The sequence below is a fragment of the Varroa destructor genome, unplaced genomic scaffold (assembly GCF_002443255.2).
Source record: "Varroa destructor unplaced genomic scaffold, Vdes_3.0 BEIS01000002.1, whole genome shotgun sequence".
In the NCBI taxonomy this organism is placed as follows: Eukaryota; Metazoa; Arthropoda; class Arachnida; order Mesostigmata; family Varroidae; genus Varroa; species Varroa destructor.
The window spans coordinates 7,934,252-7,960,176 of record NW_019211455.1 but is presented as its reverse complement, the minus strand read 5'-3'; the positions used below and the strand labels follow the sequence as shown (position 1 = coordinate 7,960,176).

At 38.4% G+C, this 25,925-nt stretch overlaps 2 protein-coding genes across 6 annotated transcripts in view; both read left to right on the top strand.

The window, feature by feature from the left end:
• The first annotated feature begins 1,206 nt into the window (after nt 1-1,206).
• LOC111244950 (uncharacterized) lies at nt 1,207-8,722 on the top strand. Its single transcript, XM_022792566.2, has 7 exons — nt 1,207-1,358; nt 1,644-1,995; nt 3,585-4,198; nt 4,528-4,697; nt 5,010-5,151; nt 5,400-5,775; nt 7,744-8,722. The coding sequence occupies exons 1-7, from the start codon at nt 1,207-1,209 to the stop codon at nt 7,969-7,971; spliced, it is 2,034 nt and encodes a 677-aa protein (XP_022648301.1). The 3' UTR covers nt 7,972-8,722.
• An 11,839-nt stretch (nt 8,723-20,561) lies between these two features.
• LOC111245371 (organic cation transporter protein-like) overlaps nt 20,562-25,925 on the top strand; it is a 10,149-nt gene continuing 4,785 nt past the window's right edge. Inside the window, exons 1-6 of one of the 5 annotated variants that reach the window (XM_022793642.2) lie at nt 20,566-20,797; nt 23,201-23,429; nt 23,869-23,965; nt 24,707-24,810; nt 25,064-25,218; nt 25,649-25,817. In XM_022793642.2, coding sequence (XP_022649377.1) covers nt 23,272-23,429; nt 23,869-23,965; nt 24,707-24,810; nt 25,064-25,218; nt 25,649-25,817 — 683 coding nt within the window. In that variant the 5' untranslated portion in view covers nt 20,566-20,797; nt 23,201-23,271. Of the gene's footprint in view, nt 20,798-23,196; nt 23,430-23,868; nt 23,966-24,706; nt 24,811-25,063; nt 25,219-25,648; nt 25,818-25,925 lie in introns of all 5 variants that reach the window. The other 4 variants (XM_022793641.2, XM_022793643.2, XM_022793644.2 and 1 more) reach the window with 4 other exon arrangements.

Sequence of the window (25,925 nt, the reverse complement as noted above, 5' to 3'; positions counted from 1 at the left end):
TGGCCTTACTTGTATGCAAACAGGCACTTCTTGTTTGATATAAATTTTTCCTATGTGATATAGAAGGATGTGATAAAAAAAGCTTATTTACGTGACATGTTATTAATTATTTTGGGTTCCGTATTATCTATGAATCTTGAATTATTATTATGAATCTTGAAAAGGACCTGGGAGTTTCTAGATTAGAGGTTTTGTTTTAAGTCATTAATTAATATATACATAAAGTGTGAGTCGTGAGGTTTGATATACTTCATGGAAATTACTTTCTCTTTTATGCCAGTGATGGCCTTTTGCTTGTCTATAAGTGGCGAATTTTAGTCTTTGAGGAAATGTATATACGATTTGCTGCATGGGGAACGTTCGTCTTTATTTATTCTTTCTTTCCGTTTTTATTTTTTCATTTGGTGATTGTCAAGTGTAGAACACGGCTAGGAAGCTTTTTCGGCCAGGAAACATTGAGATTGCTCCCCTCAGGAAGGCCGAGAAGAGCAAAAAGCTAGAGAATGTTCTAGTAAATAAGACGGTTGCCAATTTGTTGTTCTGGTGTGAGTAAACGAAAGGCAAATTGAATTCCTTAATCTTGAAGCTACTGCGATTTTATACTGGACGCAGTATCTCTCTAATATATTCTAACAGTAGAATTTTTTATGACCAATTTTCACGATTTACCTTTAATATCGTTGTGTGAGATTTTGAAAAGTTGTTTCTCTGAATGATATTAAGATCTGCTCAGGGATGTAAATTTAAGGTAACTAGTAATTGACCGGTAACGGCCAAATATATTTCTTTTGATTACGCTTACTGGGTTCGTACTAGCTTTGGTTATTTTATCTAAACTTAGCGACAACTGGTAGTGTTCCAAGGCATTATCTGGGTTTATGACCGTCAATTTGGTATTTCAACTGAAAATACGGCAATTTGTTTTGCGTACTTTTATGATTGTAACAATTGTAGGAGTTCCTCTTAGTTCGGTATTTAATATTAGTTAGTAGATAGATAGTAAATAAGAGTAGTAATTAATTGTTATGCACTTTTTAAAATGTTTTGTTTTACTAATGTGAGTTGGTTAATATAAACATAAAACGTATGGTATCGCACTATATCATTTTTGCTTAACATTGCTTTTTATTATATATATTTGTTTTATCAGCAGATTTTGACTTAATCGGCTAGAAGAGGAGCAGCTGTGTGCCTCGACATAAAACAATGACCCAGTGCAAGTTTTGTAACTCTACGGCTCATTCTTATGATCGCTGTTTTGAACGAATGCAGATAGACTCCGGCGGCAGGTGTCCACGATGTGATGCATTCGGTCATTCCTGGAGAATTTGTACGACAGCGCAACAAGCCGCATGCGGGTATGTATTGGAATCCCTTGGGCACGCGTTGACCTGCTCAAATACGTACAGTTTTGGTATGTTATTTTATCGTATCAATCAAAAAACATCCAAAGCTTAACTTCAAGATCACCGTCTTTGTCAGGGAAGATTTTTTATTCGATAAACAGAATCTACGCTCCAGTGTACATTACAGCAATAGTGTGGGCCAGAAGTCTTTTAGCTACTGATAAATGCGTATGAACTAAATTATTCGATACGTAATGCATGTTGCTTCACTATACATATATTTTTACTTCTGCTTAGTATGTGCGAATCCCAGGGTCGGGTGACGGAAACGTGTTTTCATTTGCGTAAAGTTATCAACTGCCGACAGGCACAAGAAGCTAAGCGTCAATCGGTCGCAAATCTGGATGAAAATTGGAGCAAAAATAAGGAGGAGAAACGGAAACTATTTTCTGTAGACAGCAGTACCAGTTTAAAACTTGAAAGCTCAGAACATCAAACCATGAGTGACGCCACAAATGAGTCGAGCGGGTCAGAAAATGGGTCGGAAGAAGAAACGCTGTTCCGGACTCCGCCACAAAGTAGCGGCAGAAATCACCTGGCGTCAATGACAATTGACCCCAATGGAAACATCACCATCGAGGCTAGCCCAGTAAGTACAGTTTTATATAAATAGTATCATCTAAAGGTAGTTTAATTACAAATATCAAATACAAAGATATAACTTGCTACTGTTATCATAAACACTTACCATATTATTGGCGTAGTTGTCAGCATTACTTTTAATATTTCTTCGCTGGAGTTTTGGTAAGATTCTTGGTTAAGGAAAGCTGCAGAGTGGAAATCTGCCGTACAAAAGGTTACTGGGTTAGACAGCATCTTTGCTCCAACTCCCAAATTATTTCAGCCCAAAATGCATAGATTATGTATTCGTGGTTCATTCCTCTGTAGCCCATTAAGCTCTAGGATTGCTGAAGGTCGAAAGCCAGCCTGTATGATGATATCGCGACCTGAGGTATGATTAATCGCCTCATGCCTTGCACCAAATCAGCAAGTGCGCTATAACTCACCTGAAAATGTCAGCTCGTCTATAATACTATCGCACCGAGAGACTTCGTTTAGAAAGCATCAGTGGAATCAGCCGCTGTGTTCAGGTGGTCGTACAAAAGGCAAGTGGCTATAAAATCGGAAAAAAGACGCCCAACTACACGTCAGTTGAAATGCTGTATTAGTAATTAGTTGAAATGTCGTTTAGACGAAAAACGTTAACGCTTAACTAGCAGTTCGGACAAAAGATTTCGTGGGCAGTCGTTCTAGCGATCTTGTCCCATCCCATCTGTTTGGCAAACTCATCATTTTACAGACAAGCTATTGGACGCTCATTTCACTTCATAGCTACTTCTTCGATGTACCCAAGTTACACTTCTTTAAATTGTATTAAATCAACCACGATGATAGGTAACGTCCGCGGCTTCCCAGATGTTCATGTGGCCCAATCTCGCCGCCAGATTTGCCTGTGTCTAAGTCTGTAAGACCAGTTGAATACGCAAAATGCATATCGTCTAGCATTTTTGGCAAAATTGCGGTGTCCAGGAGATCAGTCCCGTATAACAACTCCTGGCAACTGTTCTTCGAATTCTTCAATGATTTCCTACTTTCCTCAGCACCACAGCTCAAGCTCATATATAGAGAGATTTAATGACAGTCTGTAGCATAACTCGAACCCGTATAAGCTGCACATATTCTAAAAAAGGCCTTACGATTTTTGTGGATATCATTTCCAAGATAGGAGAATCGGACTTCTAAAGATGCAACATATTATGCGGAAGAAAACTGAAAGCTAGTGGAGAAATGGCATTCACCCGCACCATCCTATACAGGAAACTATCTTTTCTTGACTAAATGCTAAGAACGCTGGGCGCAAGGATAGCTAAAGAAATAAAAGACAAAGCATGCCATTCTTGTCTGTTTAAATTTCTTAAATAACTGTTTAAAAAACAACACTTTTCATTGATATGTAATGCGTGTGTTATAGACTATGAATGTTCCAATCTACATCGCATAGCTTTTTTGGCAGGCTCAAAAGATGTTGTCGTTGCAGATAGTAACCCTTATGCAAACTGCGTCTAGCGGTATGCTCACGACATTTTTTCTAGCAGCTATTGCGAAACTAATCATTGCTTAATTACTCAGTTATACCATAACTATATACACAGAACATCTATTATTATGGTTTTTCAGGATCAACTTATGGAAATTTTAGTAATAGCCAACTCTTTGAAGCAAAAGTCTACAATGGCAGCAAGCGCCTCTAGTCAGGATCAGAAGCCAATACCAGAGCTCATCGCAGATGCATTCAGTTCCTTATCGCTTTCTTCAACCGGGTCTTTAACTAGGGATGTAACAGAAACGATAGCGAATGAACAGATCGGCACAGTAAACATTCACAATAAGCAGTCTTCAAACATGACCCAAAAACATGCACAAGACACGGGATCCCTTAATTCACAGTCGGACGTTGCGTCGGACGCACCAGCCTCTGTTCAAGAGAGTCAGTCGGTGAAGCCTAAAGTAGTGAAAACCCCCACAAGTACTTCATCCACCACTGCTTCCGTTTCAACGGATGCTTCACTGTTAGGAACAGCGGGACCATTATCTGGGGACTATAAGTCTGGTAGGCGATTCGTAGAAGGTGAACCGTTTCTTACTGAGCAAAACTACATCGAGACACTTCAGCTGTACGAAAATGACCTGTGGCCAACTTTCACGCCATTCGCGTGTCCTAACTGCAGCGTCTTAGTCGATACATTCGAGGGGGTTGTTCTCAAAAATTGTCAAGTGCATAAAACCTGTCGGTAAGCTTTAAAATAAACCCGCCTTTAAGAAATTTCTAATATTGGTTATGCTTAGTGCAATTACTTAAATTAGTAAAATATACAAATGAGCAGATTCTCATGAAGTTAGGCCTTGTAAAGTTGACCTCGCCGTGATTTTAATAATATCTTTAGCTTAACAAGAAAACTTAGCTTCGTCGCTATATATGTTAGCTCAACCCCAGAGATAATACTAGAATATTACTACGTTGTATGTTTTTATCTGTACCCAACCACTAGTTCTGACCAGTCGCCGCAATATCGCAAACTCATCAAAGTTAGTTGGTAATCGCCGACACATTGTTTTTTAGAGAGTGTCTAAGAACGCGTATTCTCAACTCTCCGGTCAAAGAAGTCACCTGCCCGCAGTATGCAGAATGCATGGCAAGTGTAACGGAGCTTGAAATTTTTGAGCTGCTTTCTGACGAGATGGAAAAAGAGAGTTATAGAAAAAAACCTTTCAGAATCGACGCTGAAAACAGTGAGTTAATATGGTTCAATTCATTTATACACATGTTTGTTTTCCTTGATAGAGTTGTAGGTTTTCACCTGCTATAAACCTGTTGTTGGGCGGGTTTCAGTGATAGCTGATATTCTATACCCGAAAAAAAACCTTTATTCTCTCGGTTCTCACGAGGTATGTTTAGTGGGCGGCCTTTCTCAACCCTTTCTGCCGTTATATCCCGAATTAACTCAACAATTTTGTCAACAGCAATTTAACTTATTAAAAAGAGAAACGGTACAACAGAAGCAATATGATAAAAATAAGATCTTTTGCTCTCGCTTTCCTTAGATACATCAAACTTGCAAGTATTTCTACTCGATCACGACATTTTGCCGAACCTTGAGGCTTTCGAATGCCCCGTGTGCCTAGAAAAGATTCCTGCGTTAGAAGGGGTTATTCCGAAGAACTGCGGAGAACACAAAATATGCAGGTAAGTACATATATAAGCATTTCGCAATAGCATTTATTGTTGTATTGCAACACGTGGTAGAAGGTTACGCTTACTTATTTTAGGTGGATCTAAGTCAGTTTATTTTAAGAATGGTATACAAAAGCTGGAACCATTAAAGGTGTACAAGGTTGTTCACTTTCCTTGATACTATAAAGAATATTGGCACATGTTATTCCTACGTAGAATACCAGTAGTCGTTCACGATCTCGTGTTATGCCCATACATAGGGAGTGTCTTCGTGGCGCAATCAACAACTCGGACTCGCCATTAGTCAACTGTCCAGCCGAAGACTGTGACGCACAGCTTCAAGATCGCGAAGTGCAGTTGTTGACCACCCCCGAAAATTATCAGGCCTTCTTAAAGAAGGGTCTTCAACGGGCCCTTACCCTAGCAATGCGGTGCATGACTCCGAACTGTAACGGAGCGTGGTTTATATCATCTGAAGGTAATGGTCGCTTTTTATGTGAAGTGTGTAATAAAGTTAATTGCTCAAAATGCAAAGTTATTCATGAGGAAGAACAAACATGCGAAGCATATCAAGCGGACCTCGCCATTAGGAGACAGAACGAGGTGTCTGAAAACGAATCAAAGGCATACCTTGAAGTAAGTACTGTTACACTGTGTTTTACGAGTTGTTTTGTGGATCGTAGCACTTGACTACTGTATCCTAATGCTTACAAACAATGTTTTCCATTTATATTAAAGTTATATAAAATGTTTCCAATCGCTGATTACCAACCACTAGGTTTTTACATATCACTTACTTCAGTATTCACTAATTTTAAAGTTTGCCCTATGCACCGTCATATAGTAGCTGTCCCATTTTTCATTTATCGTTCTCTTAACTGTTATGCGTACAGAGTAATATAATTAATAAATTTATGCCAGATTTCTGACTAAACAATGCGTTTCCCCACGTGGCTAATACGATATTTTTTTTAAAGTTGATAGTTATTGCTACCCTGTACTTTAAAGCTAGTACGGGTTGATCCAGGAATAGCTTAATCATTACCGTCTTTTTGTTTAGTTCACTTTCGCTGTGGGGTAACGGGGAGGGGGTAACGGGTCAACAATGGTCAAGTGACAGGATAACTGGAACAAAATAAATAATTGTGACAATTTCAACAAAGTTACGAGATGACTGCGGCGTATTAGTGATAATCGAAATAAGCTAACTAAAGAATCAAAACATGAGAGAATTGACAACGAATTTATTTTTTATCGAGGTATGTTTGAATTTCTTAGGTTAGGTTTCCCTGAAATAATATGATGGCGTTGGATCGCGGTAGTATCGATCATGGAAGAAAGAAATTAAGAGTTAGGATACTAAAAAGATGGCTTTCAGAGGTTTTCAGTACCTAAGTAGTTCGTTCATTTAGTGTTCATTCAATTCTAGAATCATGTAAAAATTATGTATGCTGACAAATTAATACATTTGTTTCGAAACATTTTAAAAAATAAGACTTCGTCCTACCCTTTTTCTCATAATTTTACGGTGCGTTCTCCAAGCATTTATGGAATAAATTTCCTAAGGAAGTGACTGCTTGTAAGATCCACTTGTAGCTCACCGCTACATCCTTCTCTCATAGATTCGTTTCATAAAGATGGATATAGGTTTCAAAGCTGTGGAGCACAAAGTGGATACCTATTTTATCTAATAAATAATAATCCAATATCTAAATTCGAGGACATGATTAGTGCAAACTTAATCGATGTAGAATTCGAATTAAAATTTTTTTAATATTACTAGTAACGCCGTTGATGAAACTGCTAATTTTTTATTAAAAAAACTGCTAAAGGATTCCTTTGAAACCCTCTACTCTACACGGTTTCTAGTAAACTTTCAAAGAAGCTATTCTTAATGATTACCTTTAAATCGAGTTTGAAATTTTCTTATTTTTTATCGATCAAGCCAATATCGTTGGGCAGCCACTTTGCTTTTACCATTAGATGTTCATTATCTTAGTGACATTACTTAATGCACTACGCTTCGCAACGGAAGGGTAGTGCACGCCGTCACGCGAATCAATAAAAGACTGAAATAAATTCAACTTCGAAATAAATTATTGAAACGCTACAGTTAAAGGCTTATTCATGTCACAGTAAGCGAGGAAGAAACCTTGAGGTCAACTAATGCTGGATAGGTTCAGTCAAAACTATACCTAACTTAGTAAGTGAAGATATGCTCATCCTAAATTCAATGCAATTGATTTATTATTTACGCACAAATTAAATTAAAGAAGCACCCAACAAGCAAATACGACTTTAAGTTAGAATGAAGTCGATTCGTTTGCGTATTAATTGTGGCTGGTAGGATCTGATAGGAATATTAAATGTGTTACGTTTTGCTTTACTATTGTCGGCGTCTGCCATCTGACGCGTTTGTTATTAATTATATAATAAGAAGGCGCTACCTCTTTGTATTTTACTCTTACAGATATTTTCGACTTTATCACTACATCGAAAATTCATGAGGTATAGAGTCCAATTCAAATGAAGTCTTCAAATACTCTTTAATAGTTCACTAAGCTTCAGTACTTGCTTTGTACGATTTGTTGTATTTCATTTCAGCAACGACTGAAGGACGGTTTTGCAATGATCTGCCCGAAGTGCAATGCAATCGTTGAGAAAACTGATGGCTGCGATGGAATCCTATGCACAGTCTGTCGTACTGAGCTCTGTTGGGCCACCAAGGGTTTGCGCTGGGGCCCTGGAGGCAAAGGCGACTGGGTTGGTGGCGGATGTCGCTGCTGGGTCAATGGCCAAAGGTGTGCGCCTCATTGTCACAACTGCCATTGAATCGCAATTGGTTGAGAACGATATCGCTATATGTTTTTGTATATTACTAGTCGGTTCTGACTTCAATTATTGTTGCATGTTTACCGGTATGGAATCACAGTACTGGCAAAGTTCTTTCAACAGATTTGACGTGTGTTCCACGCTTTAAACTTTTCTGCTTTCAATTATGCTTCTTCAAGCTTTTTCACGCTTTAACATCATCTTTTTTATTTATCATCTTATATATGCACTATGAGAGAAAGCCTTGAAGATCATCTGTTATTTTTACAAATGTAAGCCTTACCCGGTAAAGATATCGCAGTTTTAAAGGTGGAGACGCCACAGCCACTTCGAGCTGTAAACCTACCCCAGATATACGGGTATAGTGTCTTCAGTTTCATACAGTTTCGGGGCGTTGAAGCTTGAAACTTCAGCCATTCTACATGAGCCTTAAGATTCGTTGAGATATTCGTCTCATAAAGATACATCTTATCCCCTCTTTGTTATTTTTTTAAATGAAAACCAAAGAAAACCGAAGATTGAAAAGCTAGAATTATTATTATAGAAATATTGTTTTAGCAGTCCGGGATTGGCCATGCTAAATGAATTTTACACAAAAATTAGTACAACGCAAATTAGAAAAAATAAAGTTAAACAAGTGTTTCGTGCGCGGCCGAGTAACAGTTAATGGTTTGGAATTGCAGGCTTCATAATTTACTCAAATGCTAAAAATTACCCCAATAAATGATAATAACATTGTTATTCTTTACAATTATATTGTTTAGTCACATTTTGAAGGCATAGGAATATATGGATGCGTTACTTATGCATTTATAACTAAGCGAGTGCTCAGGACGTCGCTTGCGTCGTCGTTCCCAAGACACCGAGATCATTTGTAGCGTCGAGATCAATGGACTTCCTTCGAAATTCATTTGACAGCCGAGGTTCACACGGGCACATAAAAGCTTATTCACCAATTCGGTCACTCACTACTACGTTAGTTATTGGAGACAGACAGCATCTGTGTCTGCTACTTCTATTTATGTGATGACAACTAAATATAATACAGATAACGGTGAGCTTTATGAAGCCAATGATGTACAAAAGGTTTGTATTATTCCGAAGTTATTTACGAAGTAGCTAATCATTTTCTTTAAATGCATTATATTCATTCAAGGTCAAATAGTGACCTATGATATTTCTGTGTCTAGCCTACTAGCAAATTAGATTACGATACATATATCAAACAAACAAGTAAAAATTGAGACATCTACGAACATGCTAGACCTATAGGCGTTTTCTGATAGACCTGTCAATATGTTCCTTTATCCGGCTTTATCTGTCATAAGGGCAGTTATTATTGAAGTTACTTTACAACAGCTTTCTATTTCTTACATGCATTTATTGGGTCATGGAATATATGGTATATATATATATATATATATATATATATATATATGGGTAAGCTTGAAACATATAAACTAAGGCTGTTTTCAGATACAACAACGTTTCCTTTTTGTGCGTGTTGATGCAGGCCTCAGTAATAATTACTATAGCACTCTTACATAAGCGAAAAATTTAAAACGGCGGAAATACGGGTACTCTCTAAGGACAGATTCGCTTCTAACAAACTATGCCTCTCAATTCGGTTCCTATTACAAGACAACGATCATTTATGGGTCCTGATTTGAATTAGCAGCTTCAGATGATTTTTTATACCTAACACTGTTTTTAGTTTAGCCTGGAATATCATTAAATCGACTGCATACCTTCCGTAGGGCTCCACTTAGTCTACACAAAGCCTAATTAAGCCGCAAAAGCGTTGTAAATTTTAAAACATGTGAAGAGAATGTGTTTTTGTGTTATTACTTGAAGTAATCGGTCTCCCTGCGGAACCGATTATTGATGAGGTGCTTCTCAAGGAGTGTCCTTACTACCCATAATTATTAGTTAAAAGGGGTCAAGGACATTGCGTAAAATTTCCTGATTAGCATCATGGCACCGTACTTGACTCATACTACATGCGAGTAAGAGACGGTACAAACGTGAAACCGAAGTTTTCTTCTACAAGGAATCTAGTTCCACTAGTCACACTACTATTTGTCCTTAAACGGGGACCGTGGCACTTGTTACAGTATACATTATTCCTGCAGTCGTGTTTAAGGATACTGAACTGATTTAGGCTGGATTCTGCAGCTGTGTAGCGATGCTACAATCGCGATTATATGGAATCAATTGCCAAGAGACGAAATCAAATGTTCCACGTGCTAAACATAAATAGCGTGTGCCAAAAATGAAGTAAATAGCGCACGGCTTGCGGTTTATAATCCACAAAGTGCCCATACAACAATGAAATACAATATCAGATTGAGATATAGAAATAGTGAAATCCAGGCCTGTTAATCCGAACCACAAATTTGATGCGCAAGCCTTCTATTTTACATTTTTTCAAGCTAATAATAATAATAATGGATAAATTTATTTTTTGACCTAAAAAAGAAGGGATCAAGTTTTAAACCAACATTTATTTTGAATTATTACTAATAATTCTTTTGGTAATTTGCTATATAAGGTAAACTGGCTATGAGTTAACTCTTGGAGTTTGGATTTTATTATGTGAACTCATATACTAATAGTAGGGATGGATATAGCTACTCGAGCTTAATAATAATAATAATAATCTTATATTAAATAATATATTAAAATTATTATTACTATTAAATACTGATAGCTTAATAAAAATATTAATCTGTGGGTTTAAAGAACGAAGATATTCTAAACAGCTTTTGGTCTATATGTATAATAATGAATGCAATGTCTAAACTTTTTTATTCATAGCTCGGCTCGATCGAACTTTAACGATAGACTGTCGATATCGTTAATTTGTATTGATAAAAATATTGATTAAATTTTTTCTGTTTTGGCTACTTACAAAGATAATTGTGTTTAGAAGCAGAGATAATGCTAATTGAGCGAATGAAGCTAACTGTTAAAGATCGCTCAGCGATTGAGCCTTATTTTGAAAATGGCGTGGAAACCTTCAGCAAAAAAATATAGTTCAGCATAGTCGTTTTAAAAACGGGAATGGGAGGGAATAAACCATAGAAGAGATCACCACACCGTGACGCCTCAAGCGGAAGAACGAGTCACTGTGTTCACCAAACTTTTTAGCATATAAGGTGTGCTGTCTGTTAACCTACTATAAAATTTCCTAAGGCACGTACTGTGGAATTAAAACAGGATTAAAGAAATAAACAAAAAATTAGTTTCTACAAATTAAGTCCAAGACAGATGGACAGACATGTGGGTGTACTCGCGTCAATCCACATAGCTATTACAGACAGCAGAAAGACCCGCCTTGGGCATCATAGTATTGCATACACGAAACAAATTTGTGAAGTCCAACAGAGGTGAATCGAACAAGCGAAATCGTCTTCGGTGGTATATAGATTCGGATGTAGGCCTGTCCTCGCTGGCGTAATGGATATCAGACGGTTTATTTATTACGAGATATTGTCTGAAAAAGACGATGTGGCCAAATATCTGAGCTTCTGCTGAGCCTCACGAATGTGTGGCGCAGCAATCGACAGTATATGCAACAATACCACAATCACAATGTAGTAGATTGAAGACCACGCACAATCTAACTGTCACACTTCAATCACAATAAAGCAATGTTTTTAACTTCTACACGCTCCATATTGAGATCCAATAAATTTGATAACTTTCATGCCTTGAAAAGGGCACAATAGCATCTTCCTATTTTTTTCATATAAACCATCAAGTTCGATATTAGGTATGGCAAAGCAACTCGCAAGTACACAGCTGTTGAGAAGCTATCAGAAAGCAATTTTTCATTCGTAAGCCATAAAGAAGGGTGCACGAAATCCAAGATAATCGCAGTTGTAACGTATTTGGTTTGGGAAGACTTAAACAATTTCATAATTGTTTTTCATACTTGAACAATCTTATTCATACAGTACAGTTTTTGCTTACAAATTTAACATATCAACGTAAATCACGCTAATGGCCGACTTTGTCGGTAGTGCAACGTTGTTTTTAAATGTGAAGTATGAAAAGGTCGCTCCCGTCGAGTCAAGAACAAATTAATATTCTCCTATATAGAAACAAACTGGTCAGGGAAAACAGCGTTCATCCAACCGCAGCTTCGTTTCATGCCCAGATCTTGCCAAGTGAAAACCTTTAACTGAGCAAAACAATCGGTCGGAAGTCATTTGGGTTCATCAAACAAGCTAAAAAAAGAACACACATAGGGTTTTAACAGCAGAAGCGGCGGAAGTTTCAATAAGTCGATCGATGCGTAGAATAAGCATCGATTGGTCCAAAAAGTTCACAGGTAGGTAAAAATCTATATACTTAAAACCTGTTGAATTATTCACCAATAATGTATGGCCTAATATGACATCAGTCTAATGTTCCAAATGTACCTCATTAAATGACGTACGCTTTTTCATTTATCACTTATTTAACATTTTATTTATTGTTGACAAATGGCTAATCCATAGATTCTGCAAGTATGTAAAATCAGAAATAATGTAATCCATCATCAGGTAAGCGCAACACGACACTACTAGTAATGCAAAATCAGGTAGATGCGAAGGGATAGCTTATATATGAATAGGTATGGTTTTAGGAACTGCTCTAAAAAACGCATTCTAAATGCATCCTTTAGAAAGGTTCCTCGCTCTTTGTACAAAAACATAGAGCGCCTTTAATAAAGAAGGATTCACTAAAAGATGAAAAAACTATTTAGGGAAAGCAGAGCAAACCAGCGCAGAAAATCACAGGATCTAATCTAGACCGCGTGCCTCTCTACAGTTATTCTCAGCGTCTCATTGGAACGTGACTGTGATTTTCATACGTTGGTGCGCGTCTGCGCCACGTCTGCCTATTTCAATCAATCCTATTCACATGGCGTCATATCCTGTTATCGCATTGAAATGTGGTAACAATCCTGCAGCCGCTTTGCTGATATGTCATCAGCATGTTGTTGCACCTAATTCATATAATTATATACCCTACCTAACGTAAAGTATTATATAAGAAAGGATCGAAAACCTTATACGCTTTAGGTTGCATCACAAATTAGAGACAGTTATCGCCGCAACACAATTTTTCTTAACAATACCCGGATAAGCATGGTTAGCCTCGTCGACCCACAGCATATTTTCCGAAGCATTTTTCCGACGAAATTATAGCTTGCCTAGCACTAAAATTTGTCATTTAACCGCAAGTTATTTTAGTATGAACGAATTCAATTTGCCGAACGCTTACCCTACCTCACACCATAGCTAAATTAAAAGTGCAGATCGACAGTCTCCTTTTCTGAATCCTTGTGGATTCTGCAGTACTCATCGGCCATCCTGACTGCTTGCTTGCTTGCCAGGACTGACCCTGCTTGCTTGCTTTGCTTAATTTCTAAGAGTTACATAGTAGAATAGTTACATCGTTGCGACTACTCTATTTAACCTGCCATCATGCAGTTACAATGCTATCAGCCTGTTCCAGCAGTAAGTTGTTATTGTGGTAGAACGATGGCACTTTCCAGTTGATATGCTTCATAAACCTAGCTAGCTATGCATGAACAAATTGGTAGCTCTCTATTTCCAGTAGAAAGACGCACAGATTTCACTTAACTTCTGATATGATATTCAAACCGAACTTCACACTTTGTTTACAGCTATTCTCGCCCTGTTATTGGATTTATGGTACACAATATTTCCCACGTTAGGTACTGTTTACTTATATGTTCGTTCGAGCTAGCGTAGTGGTCCTCGGTCAGGGTCAACCATGATGCAAGTGTCTCATCAATTTTCAATGCGACCCTTAGCTATTTCAGGGTATTGATTAGACTGGTTATCCCGTCGAAGTACGTCTTGTAACGATTCCGTTACGACAGGACGATTTGAACAACTCAGGTATTATAGACAGCCTTTAGAAGTGGTTTGTGATCCATCGATCGGGCAGACTGATACAATAAACAGCTTTGCCTATTGTTGAAATTTTGAACAGAGTACAATTATAACACAATGTTCCTCGCTGCACAGTTTTTTCTCGCAAGTTTTTGACTGGAACGCAATAGGCACAGCTGAATGTGCAGCATAAAAGGCTCACAAAGTGAACAGTCGCGCTTCGCTCGCAGTACTACGGAACATTGTTCAGCCACGTTGCCTTAGGCTGACTGAGGTCGAAAATGCAAAACCCAGTAGGTGTAGAAAGGAATATTCCACGCAAGAAATTAGGCGTGTATAGGATTGAATCCATTGTGAGATCAGCTCTTCCTAGGGGGAGAATAAACTGACTTAGGCCAAGGATTAGCCTAAGCTGGCAGTGTTAAAAAAAAAGGTAGATTTAAATTGGGCGAACCCATCACCCTGGACTTAGTTAAAAACTAGATGGATAGGTAACATACTGCTTGAATGCGTTCCTTATTACGTACTTGCTTGAAAACGTTTAAGCTTCTTTGTTCCTATCGAGAATGCTTAAATAGGTCATCTATAATATAGAAAATGGGCCGTGCGCAGGTCGAAAGGACACTGTAAAGACGCCAACTTTAAACGAGCAGGTATCTTAACGATTGCCTTAAGAGATACACAGTGTAACTCGAGCGGAACCGAATGGTATATGTGACACTACACTGCTTATCTTCTAGCAGCTAAAGTTACGTTATTAACTTCCGTATTCAAGAAGGTGATTCACTGAGAGTCTAGAGAGAGAGAGATTTATTGTTAGTTGCCACCAATCGTATCTACATGTCCGCACGAAATACAAACATTTTAATCACGTACGTCTATTCGACGTCGGCTGTGAAGGTCGCTCGAAATCCATGTGGGTTTATGAAAAGGAGACGGTCTCAGCAAACGTATGGACTCTATCCTATCCGAACTAACGTTGCGATAGGTTGGCCATTGGTGGACTCGCACTGCAGATGTCACTGAAACGTCAACGGAAGAGTGCTATGAATCCGAGACGCGAAATTAACTTATTGGTTTGATATAGAAGTTTTCGTTATCTCGTATTAATATCATAACGCTTTTCTTCGAACTCGCTTCTTCAAAACGGAGCGTAACCTTATCCAACAACAGCGTCCAAAGCGAATAGGCCCGCAAGGACGCGCATGCCTGTTTCTTTCCTTTGCTTAAATGTGCTGTGCTACGTGTGTCCCAACCTACACGAAAACAAGCGTGAACTATAATTGATTTTGATCCATAACCGTAACACAATCGTGACAAAGAAGCTTCGCTGAGCAATACTTATCATCACAAGGACATTGTAATTAGTGAAAATTTATCTGTTCTATTTATATTCTAAAAATCTAAAATCATTTTTTCAAGTATCGCGAGACAGTCTGTTTCGTACCAACATTAAACGAACTAGCTAGCTAGCTAGCTTTATTGATGTAAAATATAAAAAATGTATGGTTCCGCTTGAGAAGTCTAAATTAATGACCCTTCTTATTCAAATCGAAATCGTGTCAACAGGTGACTGGCGTAGATTACTTTTAAGAGATTCAGCCCTGTCGAAAGGCGCTTCGAGTCATGCCAAATCCTTATTTGAGCCTTAAGAAGAGCCTGAGATTAAGAAAAGTATTACTTACTTAAAACTAAACCATCCGATCCTAAACTCTCATTAATATGTTCGTTTATAAACTATTTAATGCATGCTTTGCCCTACGAGGATAAGAATTTAATATGGAAAGCTTGAATCCTTTATATAATAGAGGTTAGGGTTTTTGGCGTAGTTGTAGTAATACTAGCTAACTGTCATAGGCGAGTTGTTCGGCAATTCCTATCAGCAGCTTATCCGTTCCTTCAAGTTTCGATCAAGTAAAACCCGTAATTTTTAGGCTGTTGATTACACCCGTTTGTGTGGGTGTAATGAACAGCATAAAAACGAACCATACGAACTACTATATGGCTACCAACGCAAGCACTTCAACTTAACTATCTATTTAAAATAATGCTAGATTAAAAACTATCTTTCTTTTTTTGTTCGTAACAGACAGAGAAAAGATAAACTATCTTTTCCATCTCAACGAACAGCTTACCCTTTACGGGCTTTTCAGCGCTATAATACATCTATATGGGCGGCGTATCACTCTATATGCAAGCACTATTACAATAATGAGATTTGCGATACATAGTACGTTGCAAACGTTTAATATAATCAGCTGCTTGGAAGCTGCATCGAATGAACGCCTGTTATCGCGTTCGTACTAGAATAATACCAAACATACATAATGATATAAAGCATAGGAACTATTACATCAGGTAATTATCGGAACGATATTGTTTGGCAATACCTGTATACCTCAAGACACACAGGTCTTAATAGAGAGGTAATTCCAGTGCTTCGTTCGCTTCATATAAGCGACGATGTTGGCGCTCTTCGACGACTGGTAAGATTCGTATTATGAAACACTCGCCAGATCCCCGCCAGAAGTTGCATCGACGACTCGATCCGGTAATACGCAGATATCGAGCAGAAATTTCAATTTTTAGATTTCCCAGTGTCGTTTACTAATCAGATCATATCGCTAAGGCATAACCACAAAAGGAAGTTGATTCATGATAAAAAAATATGCTGAACGGGCTAGAAGTAAAGGCTCTTCACCCGAAACTTCTGCTTGAAAAATTCTAGTTAAAATATGCTCTTACATCACGATGAGGCTGTGCAGGTGCTCCATTCTGTTGGGAAGAAAATTCGCCATCTTCAATCTGTTGTCAAACACATTCTTAGCGTAACTTCAAGTTATTAGCGCTAGTCGCCATATTGCTACAAATGAATAGTCCAGTCACATTTCAATGCAACCATTTTACATACGCACATAATTTTACAATTACACATATGTGTGCGTGAAGTATTCTTACAATACAAAGCAAAGCGAGGCGAGACACAAAAAATTGTATCCTAAGAAGACTATCGTAGGCATTTGTCTTGTTTTAAAAGGTCGAGCTGAAGCATTTCATTTTGTTTTGAGTTTTTTACGTCCGATATCACCGCTAGGCACCCCATCCGACGGCTTCCCAGCCCGAAACAAAGCCCAGTTTCTATGTCAAACCTACCCTACTATGATTGCAATATAGCTATGTATATAAATTAACAAACATTTCCCCTGAAGAACAGATGGGACATCTGGTACACCCTGAAGTATTAAGCGATGTTTAAGCATTGAGATTTCGTTGTAGGGCTCCTCGGTGTTAGCGGGTTCCACACAATATCGTGTGTTATTTTATCAAAATAAAAGTTGCGAACATTATTCTGAACACTTTTCTTTTTTTAATGTTTTTTTTTTTTGTTGAAAACTAAAACGTATGTTCTATCAGTCTGATAGCAAGAGTCATTGATATTCGAACGACATATGGTGAGCCGTTGATACCACAATTGCGATAGTGGTTACGGTGTTCTTGGAAGATACAAAAGCGCGCACTGAAATACGACTGTAAAGGTTTAGTTAAGCACAGAGCTTATAAATATCTGAGTTGAAGTAGGCGCACACAGAAGATCTATCTATATGGGTGATTATTACCCTGTCGTAGAGAAATAATAGATCGCAAAATAAAAACTTTTCATACGTTATGTTATGAAAAAAGACTTATACTTGCGCTACAAGACCGTTTGGATGTTGAAATGTTATCTAGTTTGACCTTAGTAGAAGTCATTCTTCAGACTGAAAATGCTACGTGTTTTCAACATAGGAAACCGATTTTGAGCAGCACTTTCAGAGACTGGGGAGTCCTCGTTGTACACGCCACATACATACATACATTTAGGGATATTTCAGCAGTTTTTTTTGCGGCTATACAAGAACGACGACGCATGCCAGACAAATCGTCTTCCTTAGGACACTTTTTTTTCCTTAGGATTTTAGAATCCGAACTCACGGTCAATTTCTATTGGCCTGTACAAAACAATAACAATGAGCTTGAAAATCATGAACAAGAGTTTTTCGAATAACATACAGCGAGAAATGAGAAGACGGAAAATATAGGCGAAAAAAACATGACTTTTCGAAAAGCGCAATATCTTGCATGCGCTATATTGTTTCTTAATTAGAGTTTCAAACGTACCGAGTCGCCTCTCGATATCAACTAGCCATTGAATTTATTTAACGAAGTGTACAAATCCTCTGGTCAAATAAATCGCAGTAGCAACAGCTTGCGTATCAGTCTGTCATGGATCTTGGAATGATGACCTTTAGCTGACATCTGTTACTTCCTGCGTGAATATTTCTGACAACAACTCGTAGACATGCCTATTATTTATTTAGATAAATTCATAGCAGTATCTGATGAGCTATGTAAAATGGATTAGTAATAAACGTGGATTGCCGTGATGAATAAGAGGCGGCATTCATAAACATTAATTGTAGAACTCTATCTCCAGTTGAAACTTCAGAAGTTTTTCGTGTTCTTAGTATAAACTCATCAAGCAGGTACGTGTGAGCAGCGTTAATATCGTTCAATTTTTACACAGTTTTTGTAATGTTTCCGGGCGGTACGAGACTCCGGAGAGTGCATTCGAAAATGCTAATTATCTATAATTTTGTCAATATTATTTCAAAAATAATATCAAATAATTATTGATATGCCGGGATACTTTGGCATATTGTGAAAGGAGAAGTTCAATGGATTCTAAATCACCGCCTGTTAGCGCCCACGAGTGCTTGCGCATTTTTATGATTCGGTGAACACTCGTAGATTTTTTTCGTAGCGAGATAACTGAGTGAGGTTACTGACTGCAATACAGAATTTCACAATAAAATATTATTTTGTTGTTAATCACTTGTGCTCAAACGCTTATACCAAAACGTTACGTGACACGTATTTTGGATACTAAGGTATGACGATGAAAATTTTCGTTTGTTTAGTGATCGGCACTGAGGAAAAGTAAGCAGCAACGATACTGACTAAGTATAACGTCACTTGTAGGGCTCACAAAAAACCTATCGAACTAAACGGCACAACAGAGAGGAGGAGAAGAAGAAAATCACGAAAAAAGTAAGTACGCTTATTGCTGAGGTTTATAGACGTGAGTTCGTCTCTGGTCGAACGTCCAGGTGAAGGGGAATAGCAGCACAGGCCAGAGATGTAAGCGATTTATTGGTTGTTTCATTGTTATTTAACTGTGGATCATTAAGTCGCCAAATGGTATGATCCAATCCCATAGTCATACTGTCAGGATATGATATGTCTCGATAGGAGAGCCATTTCCTTTTCTCTCTCTCTCTCCATCGATTTAGGGTAGCATTATTTAGAACTTTTGGAAATAGGCAAAGTCCAGTGGCTTTTTGCCAAGGTTTTGCGTCTAGTCAATTTTCATACGAGAAAAAATTATCTCTATTCGGTAACGGAGTCGGAGGTTCAACACACTGCTACTACGAAAAACCGACTGTTTCTGGACGAGGTACACAGGTAACCTTGCTATTTTTTTTTCGGTCCGTTGTAATTATGGTAACGGTCTTGCAGAAAAATGCTTGTATGGTCCAAAAAGGACTAATATAAACTTACTTTGCTGAAAAAGGGCCAAAGCAGGTTTCTGGCTCAAATAACCAACAGTGTACAATCTGTGTTAGCCTCTAAGGCTCAGCTAATAATTGTAATTCATTTGTCCTCTGAGCAACAAGAAAAGTTACCGCCCGAAAATTTAGATCAACTTTCTGATTGCTAAACGAACTCGAAAAAAATACGTAGCCCCCAAAAATCTTTTGACATGTTGTCTATAGGACGCAACGTTTCCTGGCAGAGGGTTAGAATGAAACGTATGTTTTCACACTGAATAGATAAGTTGATAAACGTTTAAAGCTTTACGCCCGGTACTTTCGTTATACATTAATTCAGATAGCTGGCTTATAGCATGAAACGGAGTCAGCTTACGCCCGGTATTGAGCCTCGATAATATCGCGCGTTAACTCAGCAAGCGATCATCCTACCACTGCCGAATACCTATTTAATCTATTCTTTCACTCCCCTCCAACACTGCTGAAACGCGCGAGCTGACATAGCTGGAAAAGGAAAGGATCCGCAAAGCCAGATCTAAAATAGGCACTGAAGAACTTTAAGGTGAATACTTTTACAAGAATAGATGAGATTAAATAGGACTTAAAAACATTAGTGCGAAATGACTTCTATATTTTTAATCATGCTACAGACGAAAACGTGTAGGCCTGCATGCCTGACAAAAAATATGACAAGAGAAATTACCTCAATCATACAGTGCTAAATTTTATGAGCAATCATTAATGCTACGATCTATAATTAAAGCACATATAGATAGGTGAGTTTTACGTTTAGATGAGGCCCAAAGTCGGTAGACAGAGTTGGTTCAAAGTTGACATAGAAGACCAAATTTTCAGGCTTTTGAACGAGCGAAAGAGTGGCTAACTGTGCCTGTCATTTTCGTTGACAATATGTTTATACTTGAATTGGCATGACTTTTAGCAGTGCTCCAGAAGTGACAGTGATTATTGAAATTAGATTTGTCAGAAAAACGGAAATCACCAGCCCTCGATTGGTTAGCTATAAAGGCAGAAAGAAGCAGTCGCCAGTCGAATGCAACCGCCGCTTGCGCGGTCGCGCCAAAGTGGCAAGGTAAAGCTTCACCCCTTTCGCTTCTGTCAGCTGTCGGTTTCTCTAAGGGCCCACATAAAGTCTAGGTGAATTTTTCAACATTACGACGTTAGTATCAAGAATCCATAGATATTTAGATTGAGGCAGTAGTTTTCGCAAAATTTAGGTAACGGTGTGAGTTAATTCAGTCTACGAAAGTCCAGTGATTTGTCCAAATGGATGAAACTCCGGAAAAAGCCGATGAACCTATGCTATCGGTAAGTGGTTTGAATCAGCAAGATTATTTCAACGGTTTAATTGTCAAAGTAAGAGTCAAAGATCAGACAGAGCTAATAGTTCCATTCACTTCATCGGAAGGGTAAACTTGCTAGTAACAAAGTTCTCGACTACCTGAGAGCAGACTTCATTTATAGAGGTGAGCAGGGTAAAGGCGCACACAGTTGGCGCTCGACCATACGTATCAGCTTCTGATAATTTGATTATTTCTTTTCATTTTTTGTGAGCGTTTCGTGCACTATAATTTATCATCGTCTTGCAGGCTATCAATCAGTCCACTGCGACAGATGCGCTCTACGATTCTTCAAACTAGTCGATTTAAAATGACGGCAGTTAGCTCGGCATATAAAGCACTTTTTAATCTCTTGTACCCGTCTCAAACTATTGCATTGCCTGACTGAGCGTCGTTCTTAGGGTAGATAGTGCTTCGAACCTTCGAACTTCTATAGCCGTCTGTAACACGTAAAATATTCTATCGGATTAATATCTTTCTTTATACATACAAGTTGTGAAAAATTAGTAGGTTTTTGCGTCATCTTTTATATCACATTTAATTAAAATAAAAGGCAAACTTGATGCTTGCTACCATTGGCCTTACACGTAGCTAGTCAAAGCTGATCTGGTTGATCGAAAACGAGAATGTTTCTTCGGGGCGGACGAGAGCCAAGGATAATTTTTTGTTGGCAGATCAGCGACGCTTGTCCGTCAATTTTAGCAGTAGAATGCTATTTACTCGAATATCTATCTCTGAGTGTTCGTAATAGGTTAATGTGTTTTTAACTGTAGCTAGGTCGTAACGTATAATAATGGCGATTGCCAAAGCGCTATTGAGGAATATGTTCCTCAGGACAGCAGCGAGACGCAGCTGTTTGCATACGTAATTATCTGGGATCGTATGACTTTATTAACAATCTATGGGTTGAAATATTAACAGCAGTTAGCGGAACTCTGATAAGTATAAAGCTGAACAAACTAAACGGGCAGATTTGCGTGGGAAGTCGAACACGGCCACTGAGGGGCGCCCCACAAAAACAACATTTTTCTGAGTCTTCACATTGAACCATTGTCGAGAGCGTAGAAATGAATACATTCAACTGTCATCGAAATGCGTACAGGTATCGCATTTAACATACGCAAGTTCAGATTGTACCGATAGTAATGTCGTGTATTCAGAATAGCTCGACGCAATGGTTGCAGTGGCTGATATCAACGCCCTCTCATGTCACCGCAGTCTTCTCAGACTTCTTCAAAACTAAGTGATTTAGGAGCAATTCTAAAAAAGGGCTGACATTATTATCGCGAAAGTGCTTAGTATGTGCCGAGCCCTAGCTGATCAGAAAACGAAAAGCCCAAATCGGACTGTTACAGGCTTCACTCTTTCAAGCAAAGTAAAGAAGGGTCCACCTGCGATCTTTGCCTTTTTGATCAACGAAGGCCGTGCGCCAGGCATGCTCCGCCAATATTTGCAAGTTAAAGCCACTTCCGACTACTCAACAGATGCGAGCGAAGGGAACAGAGCCTGCATAAGAAGTATTCGACCTCGCGCCGAAGTTACTTACGATGTGCGAAGAATGCTTTTGCAGAAAATTTCTTATAAATAGAATACTTGCGTTCTTGTTTGACGTTGTCCTTCATAGCAGGCGACTAGACACAGTGACAGCTCTAACAACCTAGAGACAGCCAAAGACCTAAAAGACAGCTTTTTTTGCAGCTTGTCAGAGCGCTTTTTTCCTAGACAACCAGGCACTCTGTCCATTTCGGACACACTGTGACGTAAGTTATAATGTACCTTTGTTTAGAGTTACGCGTTAAGCTTTACTAGGACACGGCCTCCTCCTGGCATGAAATTAAATGTGCTTAACCCAGCACATGCATAGAAATTTCGTAAACAAACAGAGCAAAATAAGCAAGCTTAACATGATTCTTCTGAAATTCATGTCGCGAGTTTAACGCCTAAAACTACGTTAGCACTGCATTGAAGACAACAACTTTTCAATACACAAAACAGTACCATATTTAAGGGTGTTTTTGTTTATCAAAGACATCGTGAAAATCTGCATTTTGTCGATTTCTAGAATTGCTCATGATATATCCAGCATTGGGGTTAACTTTGTGTTTCTTCCCTTCGCACAATAATACCTTGATATTTTACATAATTATATCTTTTAACGTGTTCAAAGTATAACGGATCCGAATGTGCTGATAGCCTTCCAGTGTTACTGCTAACGATATTGACGTCGAGTCGTACGGCGCTCAACCTCTTCCGTCGGTACATATTTGAGACTCAGTCTATTCTAGTACATACCAACGTACATCAGTCATCTTCGTAAAAAGACGTGTATATGTACAGCATTTACTATGACTAAATATTTTGTTTCAGATAGAGAAGCGGCGCTCTCAGTTGGCTGATGTATCTGAAGTAATAGGTTCGTTTGGTAAATACCACTTCCTCTTAATGGTCGTTAATATTCTTCGCGCTGTTCCCATTGGATGGACGTTAACGTCCGTCGATTTTTTGGCTGGTGACATCGACCACACTTGCGCTCCTCCACCAGAATATAAAAGTGAAGCTTGGCTCACAGAGGGTCTTCTTCCTAATGATGTTTGCTCCAGGTATGGCGCTAATTACTTCTCCACTTTCGAAGACATTAAATGGCATTTTTTTTTATTTCTAGTCTAGCATACTTTTGATAGTGGGAAACGTACTCGTAGACTCTGGTCGAAATACACTTGCCCATTAACAAGGACAGTATTCAATATGACTAAACAACGCTATTGCGGTGCAACGCGTACTTATTAGATAAAAGGGTGACGTTTAAGGGTCGCTTCGCTTAGGGCAATAGCGGTGTTGATTTAGCTCATTAGCCGACGCACCCTAGAACTTGTTTATGTCTCATACACTACTCAGACGCGAGAGGAAACTCAAGACAATTGCTGGGATCCATTGGAAGGCCAGATAAGGTTCCACCACCAGACCTATTTTAAGGAAATATATTGCGCTGTATATATGCGAAATATATATAAACGAAAAATATGTTGTCTTCATCTCCAGGTATTACTGGGATTCTGAGGGAATAAATTCGTCAATCGTCTTACCTTGTACCAAGTGGATTTATAATCTAAGCCAGCCCTCTAGTGCTGTCGTAGAGGTCTGTATTTATATATATATATATATATATATGTAGATAAAGGTATAGAACAAACACTCTTGTAAATGGCTTTCGTTTGGATTCAACACTACATAACATTTTTTTTCCGAATCAAATCTGTGAAAATTTACTATTAAAAGCCTGAACAGACGAAATATTAGGGATCGCCGTTTCTTCATTTGTCGTCAAGGGTCGATTAATTCGGTGACAATGAACCATTTATGCTGTTGTCGTCAATGAGATAAAAAAAGGTCTGGATATTAACGTCTATTTTCATAATCCGAATATGGTCGTGAAGTATAGCTCTGTCTTACGTAGGAAAATTCAAATTGAAGGAGGTCATCCAATTGTTTTACCAACTTCATCGTGAAAATAGCTTTATCCCAACGGCACCGAAGACAATGTTCGTCCTTGATAACGTTTCTCCATACTTGCCTTGTGGCCATTATGCTTCATGAACTCACCACGTCACGGTCGAAATTAGTTTATGCGCATACCTTCAAAGGAGGAACTAGTATTTGATCAAATAACATAATCCTAGTAAATAGTCAAGCGATCAAATTTTGTCTGACAACCGTTACAAGGTAAATACTATTGTCAATGAATCTTAATTGGCACTGCCATGCGTCTGATATAGTTCTTCACACTGCACATTATCCATGTATCCGATGTCGAAATATCAGAGAAACGCGCCTTAGTTAGGCATCGTGCAATTCCCTAAACATAGAACTTATATTTCAGTGGGATCTTGTCTGCAACCGGTCATGGATGAGGTCTCTAATTCAAAGTGTGGTCTTTGTTGGACAACTCTGTGGAGCACTCCTCTTCGGAAAACTTGGAGACAGGTAAGTTACAGAGGAGACTATGCTCCCCGAAAATTCTATTTACTCACCCCATTATAGTTGGGCAGTAGACGAACTTAAGAGCTCAAAGTTCTAAAAATCATAGGTAAAATTTATTCTACTACAGCAGAACTAACATGGGCAATTTTTGTTCATTGTCTCAGTTTACTTCGTTCAGTTTACCTTACAATCTTACCGTATTGTTATATTCATATGCATAGTATTAAGAGAATGTGACTTCCACACAATTGCACAGATATGGCCGTCTGATAATGTTCGATGTGGCTGCTGTAACCATGTGTATCTTTGGAATAATTGGAACCTTTGCACCCTACATAGAAGTGTTCAATATTGTTCGGTTTGCCCAGGCCATGAGCACGGCCGGGCTTCAAATGCTCTCAGCTGCCTTATGTAAGTTAGTTTTGTTGTTTCAATACATCTTATGGTTTATTTGAAGCTAGTCTTTTGCAGATCAGATAGAACTTTCCCGTCGTACGCAAAATACACGATCTCTTAAAATCAAAGGCCACAGAGCTCGTGTTTTTTAGGAATTAAAAGATACCTACTTTTATAGCCCTTTTCCAAGGTCTGCAGGATATTTGCCACCTGTAAAAGGGCGAACCCTAAATTAAGTCGATCATATTTAACGGTGTTAAACCTGACACGCGGTGTTCAGGATCTCTGAAATCAGCTCGATTCAGTTTTATTGGCGTATGCTTATCACAGAACTGCATCTGTATTGGAATAGACATAATTAATAACAAAAGAAACAGTTCATGTGATGTTTAACTTTAAGGTTGGATACCATGGTTAAAAATTGGCATTATTTTGTCTGTTTTAGATTCGGAGGTTGCCCTACCGGCTGACCGAAACTATCTGCATCTTGGTATGACCTTGGGCTTAGGAGTGACCCAGGTTTTGCTTCCCAGTATGGCCAAGTGGCTCGATAACTGGAGATACGTCCAACTAGCTACAGGACTCAGTGCTGCTTTTTTAATACCGTTCCTATTGTTAGTAGCTACAGAATTCAACTAGGTAAAGCTATCTAAATAAAATTATCCAGAATCAGGGGGTAGACCTTTGTTCAGAACTCTATTATGAGTGTTCTTAGTTTAATA